Source organism: Malaya genurostris, chromosome 2 (genome assembly GCF_030247185.1).
Source record: "Malaya genurostris strain Urasoe2022 chromosome 2, Malgen_1.1, whole genome shotgun sequence".
Classification (NCBI taxonomy): Eukaryota; Metazoa; Arthropoda; class Insecta; order Diptera; family Culicidae; genus Malaya; species Malaya genurostris.
The window spans coordinates 125,325,762-125,335,175 of record NC_080571.1 but is presented as its reverse complement, the minus strand read 5'-3'; the positions used below and the strand labels follow the sequence as shown (position 1 = coordinate 125,335,175).

General features: G+C 36.2%; 1 protein-coding gene across 1 annotated transcript; it reads right to left on the bottom strand.

The window, feature by feature from the left end:
• Positions 1-658: 658 nt before the first annotated feature.
• On the bottom strand, positions 659-4,656 carry LOC131432534 (epoxide hydrolase 4-like). Its single transcript, XM_058598868.1, has 5 exons — positions 3,886-4,656; positions 1,930-2,028; positions 1,556-1,876; positions 1,087-1,495; positions 659-1,031 (listed from the first exon to the last, which is right to left on the bottom strand). The coding sequence occupies exons 1-5, from the start codon at positions 4,129-4,131 to the stop codon at positions 844-846; spliced, it is 1,263 nt and encodes a 420-aa protein (XP_058454851.1). The 5' UTR covers positions 4,132-4,656; the 3' UTR covers positions 659-843.
• Between the last annotated feature and the right edge of the window lie 4,758 nt (positions 4,657-9,414).

Here is a 9,414-nt window from a genome sequence, read left to right as displayed (position 1 = left end):
CCACACCAGGGTTTTGAAATATTGTAATCTAGTATGAGAATCATCAAATCGAATCATCGATTCGATTTTCTGCGATAAGTGTCAACTTATGATTCTCTCTTGGTAAATTCCACACAGCGCTGATCATTGCCAGACTGTATATATTTTGTTCAGGGCCATGAAATACTCAGAGTATGAGGTGGAGCGAAGAAATGTAGAAAAATTCTCTCACGGTTCATGCATTGAGAGGCAACGAGTTCTTGTAACATCATCTACCAGATTGAAAATGTTGTATACAATGTAGAGAAATATCAAGCCGCTTTCTACAAAATTATCGGCAATCGCCAACACTATTCATATGGATATAGTACTGTTTTAAATTTAAATTATTATGTTTTGAGTCTTTCATGTACTATTTGGATATAGTTGATCTGTTGGCGATTTGCGATGTTATTCCAAAAATAACTTGGGTTTTGTTGTGTAGATCATATGTGTGAGTGTATGTAAAGTGCGTGTGGTAAATGTATGTTACAAAAAGGTGCTTCTAATTTTCTTAGAGATGGATAACTGATTTGTAAATGTATAAACGGCTTCCGTTGCCATTCACCGCGGCGTAACAATTCTTAAACCACACAAAAAATACAAATTTGTCAAAATTTGTAGAACTCAATTAACGCTGTTTATAACCAGTTATTTTTTTTGTTTATTTGAACCAAAAAGACATCTTAATTAATTATTTATCTCACTTGTTTCTGCTTTTCAACTTTTGTCTTGAACTCATAAGACAAAGCATAAACACAATTATTAAACTTGCTCTTAGAAATGCAAATTAACCATTTCGTAACGTAAGTTTAAATAAGTATATTAACTTTTCACCATGAAATTTGGTACGTTATTCAGAGCACTTGCAAACGAGTATCCGTCCTTTAAATTGTTTCCTAGTTTTACCGTGTTATTAGCCACAACACCAAATCCTCCGAAGACTCTTCCTACCAATCCACGGGTCGGTGTTGGAATGATGTTTTCGGAAGGCCGCGTTAGCGTACGCTTGCCTAGAGAACAATGAAGAGATTATTCACAGTACTATCAACACTGTAATTAGCTCACCTATCAAGAATTTCAGTAAAGTACTATTGAATTCAGTTGCCATTTCTTGATGCGGTGCTCTTCCAGATTGCTCAATAATTTTAATAACGAAATTTTCACAAAACTCGGAACTTTTTACCACAGATTCCAATTTATAGAAGCGATCATCACTACCCGTTATGATCAAACAGGGACACTGCAAAGTTTCGGCATCCTTTACCCGATAGAACATAAAGTTTCGATAGTAGTTGAGAGGACCTCGCCAATCATCGATTCGACTAAAGATGTACTTATAGGCATCCATCAAATTATTTATCACAGACCCATTAGTACCAGTTACGAAAACTTTTTCTTTCTGGATGTGCGGGAAACATTTCTTAAGAATACGCTCAGCGTTATGTTTCATCTCAATTTCTGGAAGGTAAGGTAACTGAAATTACAATAAACAATCTTAGTTATCAGTATGGACAAATAGATAGTTAAATATTACCTGGATGAATTCAAGCCACCTTCTGTTGAACGTTGAACTCGATGGTAAATTCTCCCACAGAAGATTTGGATGAGGCGTGGAAACGCTAACGAACTTGTCTACCATTTCAGGGTTAGTATGAGTAAATATCCAACCAATTATTGCTCCTAAATCGTGACCAACAATTGATACACTCTTGGCACTGATGGCAATCAGAAATTTGCGTATGTCCTCGCATATCTTATTCGGTGTGTAATCAAAGCGCCATATAGGTTTATCAGAATCATTGAATCCTTTCAAATCGAGTGCAATTACGTGGAAGTACTGCGAAAGTTCTGAAATCTATGCATGAATGATTAAAACACCAATTTTGGCGATTATTTGTATTGTTAAACCTGATTTCGCCAGCTTATCCAACAATCTGGGAATCCATGCAGAAGAAGAACCGTCGAATTGCTCCTATTTCCGGCTTCGATGTAATGTAGTTTAGTATTCTATAGTAAAAGAAAATAATCACAATAATCAAATTATTGCCCTGCAAATGCTTTTATTTTGAGCAATTCAACTTGTTTTCACGTTTCTGTTCAATCGCCTAGCCTTCCGAATTATGTTTCATAGCATTTGCAAAGCCATTAGAATAATTATACGAATTGCAGAAAGTTTACTGGTTTGAGCTATGCTTTTGAACTTCGTAAAAGTAAAAGGTATAACTAAAGACTGTAACCGAATATAACTGTAACTGTGTATAACTTGTTATATAATGGGTACAATTTGATTGAATTCTGGATAAAACTAGCCATAGTGTAATGTTTGGTTATACAAATTTTAGTCTCAATCTGTCTAGTGATTATTGAGATGGTTTCTAAGCAAGATGTGCGAGACCTACGCCAACCTTCTGTCTCGCCGGAGGATCATAGTGCTCTTCGTGGCCATCTTACCTGCTAGCACTGAGGAAGGATTTAAATAACATTCCAAAATACGTATTTGTATTATAACGTTTGATACACTTTTGTGAAAATAGTAACTTTGTCAGAGTGTAATGACGTGACATAGTGTAATTAAACGGTACAATAACAGTACTATAAGGACGATCTCGTTGGTGGGGGTGCCACCTTGGATTTAGCAAAACGAGATACAGCATTTCTTGTTTAGCTGCTGAATACTAGAATCCTCCTTAGAGGAACTTCTTCCTTGTCAGCAAAGCTTTCACCGGGGTTAATTACCCGATCCCCGCAAGCGTTGCTTGAAAATTGACAATTCAATCAAGTCTATTTCGGTAAAATCGTTCTAGAAGATCCAATCGATCTAGCGGTGTCAGTGGAATAAAGGGCAAAGTAACGCAACTCCGTTAGCGTAAAATAAGCGAAGGATAACTTTTCGATTCGGGATGTGGCCTACAAGATTAATTGTTTCGTCTGGTTCGTCCAACTGGAAATGTTGTGAAAACTTTCCTCCGGAAGCTCTGGAAAACAAGGGAAGTCTTCAAAAACGACAAGGCATCGAACGAAGAATGGATAAGTGTAAGAAAGATGGTGCGAATTATGCACAATTGGTTTTTGATCAATCAGTGATTACTAGGTTGATTTCTAGGTTTCTCAAAGTAAATTCATGGCATGACATTCATATTCTGGAGTTTAGCCTTTCTATTTCAACAGTCTTCGCAGACGATTGTTAGCGTACATAATAGTCATTGGATAGCTAGTACTACGATCCTACTGCCTCTAAAAATCCTTCCAGGTCAGAACTCGAACATACGACAACGGGCTTGTAAGACTAGCGCCATTGTTACATTGAACCGCCAACCCGGGCTTTGATTGAAGATTTGGTCTTTGTAAAAAAAAACTAATTTGATAAATTGTAGCCGAGATCCGACCAATTTATTTAAATGTTTATCTCGTTGTAGATACTGGCGTTTTCAACCAGAAACTGAAAACTATTCGTTGCACTTGAAACCCGCCAGTAAGAAAACTGAGTTATAATATGCAAGTTTCTCGATGTTTCGCATTAATGGATAATATAGTCATAAACATGATTTAGGGACCTCTGTCTTCATGGTCTATCAGAGACGAATGCATTTGCTGATCAATAAGTGACGAATATAGAGTAGAGTTTGAAAGTGATTACATATCATTCTACATCAATCTAAACTAAATACCATGTAATATAATCACCCAAAAGTTAAAACTACAAAGCTAGCAATGCTAGACACCGGGGCTGATTCATGCCTGTGACACTTTCACACATGTTTCATCATAAGCACAGAACAAGCTTAGACATCGTTATCACTTCAGACTTTTGAGTTTCCTTCTTTGAGTTCTTCTACCATACTATTTACTACTGATTACATTTACCTCGAGCTTCACGTAAGAATGTCGTCCCATCTTGGTTTCTGCCATAAAGTTGGGTTGCTTGTTTGGGAACTCGACTTGCTCAATTGCCTTACGCATAATGGTCGTTTTATGAACCCGGCACTTAACGCACTCAAACAGCCATTTAAGGAGTAATAACAAATTTGCAACCAGACACCGAAGGCACACCTTCAGGATCTGTTTCTTAGAAATCACCTCCAAAACAGCATAGCGTTTCGCCTGCGACATGTTCGATTATTGATCGATTCTTGTAGTATTTTCGTTTCAATGTAAACACAACTACTTTCAAGAAAATCTTATTACACTTTTCTCGTTCCCATTGTAAGCATTATATATCTGTGTTTTTTTTTACACCACCGCCGTACTGGATCGAATTTAAATCCTGTCACACGACCTGTTTGTCGTTGCACTTAAACGAAACTGAATATATTTTTGTCCTGTTCCACATCAGGAGGTTCACTGACGTATTCTTTAAAACAAAACAAGGAAAGATTAAACTCAGAGTATCACTTTTTATTATCAGTTTGTTTAAGAAATTATATTATAAGTTATAACATTTGCCCTTTTGCGTGTTCGTCCAGTGCACACCATTCACACGAAAATTTGCGAGTTTCAATGCCACTTTATCACCTTCCTCCTTAATAGATGCTATATGTTTATGCCAACGAGCATTGTAGCTACCAGTTGCAACGCTATTGAATGCAATCATTCTACACTTTGTTTTCCGATGGATTTTTACACACTATACCAGATTAGACACATACTGTAGAAGAGCAAGACATACGTAATACTTCCCAAACTTATGTTGTAGTGTGCCAGCTGCAGCATAATTATTAGGGTGGGCAAAGTTTAGATTTAATCTTCAAGTAGCTTAGGGCTGAAATGAGCTGAAATGTTGTGTGCTTTTATATAACCGTATCCCACCTCAATATTTTTGTTCATATAACCACCCTAATAATCTTATATTAGCTATAACATTTCCTTTCCAACTACTTTCATTCACTTATGTTTAGAGCTGCTTAGAGTACAAAGTCCATGCTTATGACGTCGATGGATTCCCATACACATTTGTAGCTCGTGGATCGAGTGAACAAATCTGCGTTCGATAATGACGTTGTACGATCTATGTTTATCTTTCCACAGTTTTAGATATATTGATATATGCATATCAAATTATTTTATCACGTTTATTCCATTCAGTAATATACATTAGTTTTTATTCACCGAAGCATCTCTGTTACATAATATAATAATAAAAAGTTCTTATCTTATATTAATTCATCATAAGCATGAAAAATGTTCACGATTGTTGAATAAAAACATTTTGAATGACATATCAATTTCATCAGTATCTATCATGTAAAGATTTAAAAAAAATTATAATAGAAAATACCTTGGTAAAGAAAAACCTTGGTATATTCCTTTTGTGAAATTTGACCTTATGTTTCAACAGCTTTTCGCAGCCGATTAATAGCGTACAGAACCATTGCATGACTGTTGCTACGATCCTAATGACACAAAGACTCCTTCCAAGTCGGGCTCGAACATACAACAACTAGCTTGTAAGACCAGTACCAGTGATGAGTTACTGTAAATTACATTTCAAAATATTTGTATTGTGCACGTGCTTTATTCATGTTTATTTCATTAAGTAATATTTACACTCAAATAAAAATTCACGTTCGATTCACTTGAAAAATCACGTAGAATGGTTTCAAATGTCAAATTGAATATTTTACGTGACGAAAATAAACGTTTTACGAACATCCTCTAAAATGAATAGAGTCATCACATAAGGTTTACGTGAGTTGACCAAACGTCAAACAATCTACGTGAATTTCCAGTGTGAAAAACTCGATTTTGAAAATGGTGAGCAGTGGCCCTCGAAATGTAAGTAGTGTAAATATTTGCGAAAAAAGTTATTTAATTACAATTTTTACTCCATTGACCGGACAATTCCAGTATGAAAGTTTCCATGTGTTCAACTGGACCGAGTGCCTGCATGAGTCCGGAAGTTTACCCGCTCCTGCCGAATGCTTCAAACAGGCCATACCGGATTTCCCTGCCATAGTCGACGGTTTTGAAGGAGTAAGCGATATATCAAAGGGAAAGCAGCGCTCTGATTGGTCAATCCAAGCAAAAGCAAAGCTGTTGGAAGCACGCGAATCTACAAATAGAAGCGAAATTATAGCTAACGTTTCAGTCTTTTACGTACCTTGCTAGAGGTAGGTTGTTGCTACACAGCAAGACAAAAAGTGCCATAAACGGTTTGAAGCTTTAATTGGTATGCTCTGATCTTCTGTCATGCAAGATTGGATGAAACCCCATGTTATGTCGTTTCGCCTGAGAAATTGACAACTACCCCAGGGTAAATTTTGAGTGCATAAAACTAATTTCTAATTTATAAGATGATGATTTATAAGATAAGATGAACTCGATTGATAATGAGAAAAAGTTTATCGCTTCAACCGAAATCGCAGAATGGTAGTAATGGTAGAGAAACGCTATAAAAATAACTGCTTGCATACAAAACTTGAACACAAGCTTGGTGAAGAGAAGCTTAAATATCGATATCAGTATCGCAAGCATGTACAAACATATAATTGTATACATTTGGGCTATTGATGTAATTTCGTCGGCTACGAAACAAATACAAATCACGATAAATAGAGTCTATATTCTGGGTTCGCGTGTTCGGTGTTGATTCCTAATAAGGATCAATCTATGCAGACTCTTGTGCATTTGCGGATTCAAAAGTGTGACGATTAATTGAAAATGTCAATCATTGGAAATGTTGGTTGCCTTGTTCCACATCAACGGCTCGAACAACCCCATGGGGCTGATCCTTGTAGTTTTACCTATGAAACACGTCACTTTTACTGGATTATGCATTAAACAGCTTTTAAATGCCAGTCCATTAAAACCTACCTGAAAAGTAGGGTGGAAAATATTCACATAACTTTTCACGTAACTATAATATGATTATTATTTTGAGTGTATAGATTAGCTTTGCTTCTCCGCTGCACCTATGTTACATATATAATTGATAAAAATTTCTTATCTAATTTAAATTCATCATAATCATAATTAATATTCAAATTTGTATCATATTTATACTGTCTATTTTTGAATAACACATTAATTTCTTTAGTATTTATCATTTACTGATTTAAAATTGTTCTTTATCCACCTAGCAGCGAGATGATATCTTTTTGCCTTTCTCATATAGGAAGGTTAGGCAAACACTTGAAAAACCAACCAGTAAAAATTGACCAAATGTCATATACCATTCGACTCAGTTCATCGAACTGAGTAATGTCTGTGTGTGTTTGTATGTGTGTGTATGTATGTGTGTGTGTGTCAAATAATCTCACTAGGTTTTCTCGGAGATGACAAACGAAGATTCTGATAGTTCTCACGGTCCCATACCAAATTCCTGAATTTTATCAGGATCCGACTTCCGGTTCCGGAGTTATAGGGTAAAGTGTGTTAAATATTGTACACCGTCACTTAAAGCGGCGAAACAAAAACCGTAGAAAAAAGTACAGGTGTGTAATGTCAGACACATAACTGGATATCGTGAATACGAATAAAACTGACACTCTTTCTTTATACTTCCGAATATCAATTAGTTGATCGATTGTCTCTGAATGTCAGCACAACTTTGAGACAGATTGAATGATGCTGTCACGGTCCTCTATTCCTCTTTCTGAGTGTGTTAAATTTGTCAGGCATTGTCCATGCTACAACAAATACTACACTTTGATCTAAGAAAGAGAAGCGATCTACTAATCAAATTTGATCTCTTTTGCAGTATGCAGTTGGCTATATGATCATGTACTCTTTGTTACCTTTTGGAACCGCAAATAGCGTGGATAACAGCGCCCGAAACTTCCACACATAGTAGTTTAGTCGCTCTCTCTTAGATTACATTGTAGTATGATTGGCGCTTCCTCAGACATTCGTCACTTTTTCTTAGATTTAAACTAATGCTCCACTCACTCATCAATCATCACTCATATTCTGCTATGCAAATACAAAACATACATTTACTTCTACCTCCAAGATTGTAGATTAAGTACACCATAAAGCCATATTTAGGAAGTATAATTCCTATTGAATATCTTCTTTAAATATTTCAGCAACGAATTTGCACATGGTGAAAGGATCAATGCACGATTCCTGGCCAACGGCAGTGTTCAGTTGGTTAACATAGACTAGTTCGTCTGGCAATGAATTGAAATTGTATATCTTGGATCCATAAATGGGCCCGGTTTAGAATCTGCGCTATTCAGCTGCCCGACCGGTAAACCCACAAAAAAAAGAATATCAATTAGTTGATCGATTGTGTGAATTGTGCAAGTTCTCCGCTTTTACAGTACTAGAATTTGAAAAGAGTACAGATTAGTTACATTAAACTTTCTAACACACAAATATTGTGAAATAATCAGTATAGTTCTTTATGATAAAATACTGGTGGTTCTGAAAAGAACGTTATGGAGAGTGACGAGTTGAGTTCGAATTCCGATGGATACCGCTGACTTAGGTCATCTATTTCCCGACTGACCTGTTGGTTTCGGTAATAAACTTTGTATTTCGCTTGGAGATGCCTCGATTGCGCCATAATCAACCCGTTGAAGACAGCCAAATTCGAAATCAATGTCTTCTGAGTCTGGCTATGCATTTTATATAGTAAATCAACAGATAGTTCTAATACACACTACAACTGATTGAAAATGGGCCGTATACAGTTTTGTGAAGTAAAATTTCGCATAACTCTTTAGCGAATAAATTCATACAGAATTTTGATGTCGATTTTTTTTTCGGATTTGAATATTTCAGTGAAAGAAACTACCAAAATGCTGTACGGGATTAATTTCTGGCATTCAGAAAGGCCAAACTGTATAATTCTCTAAGATATTAAAAACTTGGATATAAACGATATTAAACATTATCCTTGATTTACACTAAACTGATGGTTTCAATTTCCGATTTGCAATGAAGCAATTTTTATAGTTCTTTAGATAACATTTAGAGCCATTAGAAGGGCTGATTTTGCATAATGTTCCCCATTGTTGTCCAATGCAAACTAGCACCAGCAGGATGTTACAATAGATCTTCTTTGAAGGGAAACTGGCTCTGCGACCTGAGCGTTTGTACCTCACTAAAGGTCTGCGTTCATTGCTGACTGCTCCTCCTGACGACCGAAGTCCAAACGAAGTCCACCTGAGCGTTTCACGCTTTATACTTGGTTTGTTCTTACTGATGTTGGTGGAAGAACTTCACCTCGACATCCAGTTTCATCTAAAGCACTAGAAGCAATGAACGATTTTCGAAGATTGCCTTTTATACTCGTTCAGTAAATAATCGGAACTAATATGTGCTTGACTACCTCAAAACCGTCGAACGGGTGCGAAAAAGGCAAGCAAGCGTGATGAATTTTCCTCATTATTTCCAAATGAAAACGTTGTTTTTCAGTTATTTATGGTTCTCTCACACTGTTGAAAATTT

Bases quoted from the DNA above. Each gene is read 5' to 3' on its own strand.
- LOC131432534 (XM_058598868.1), bottom strand. From the start codon at position 4,131: ATGTCGCAGGCGAAACGCTATGCTGTTTTGGAGGTGATTTCTAAGAAA. The intron at 2,029-3,885 runs GTAAATGTAATC...CTTTTACTATAG, and splicing joins ATTCTTACGTGAAGCTCGAG to AATACTAAACTACATTACAT. The intron at 1,032-1,086 runs GTGAGCTAATTA...ATTGTTCTCTAG, and splicing joins TTTACTGAAATTCTTGATAG to GCAAGCGTACGCTAACGCGG.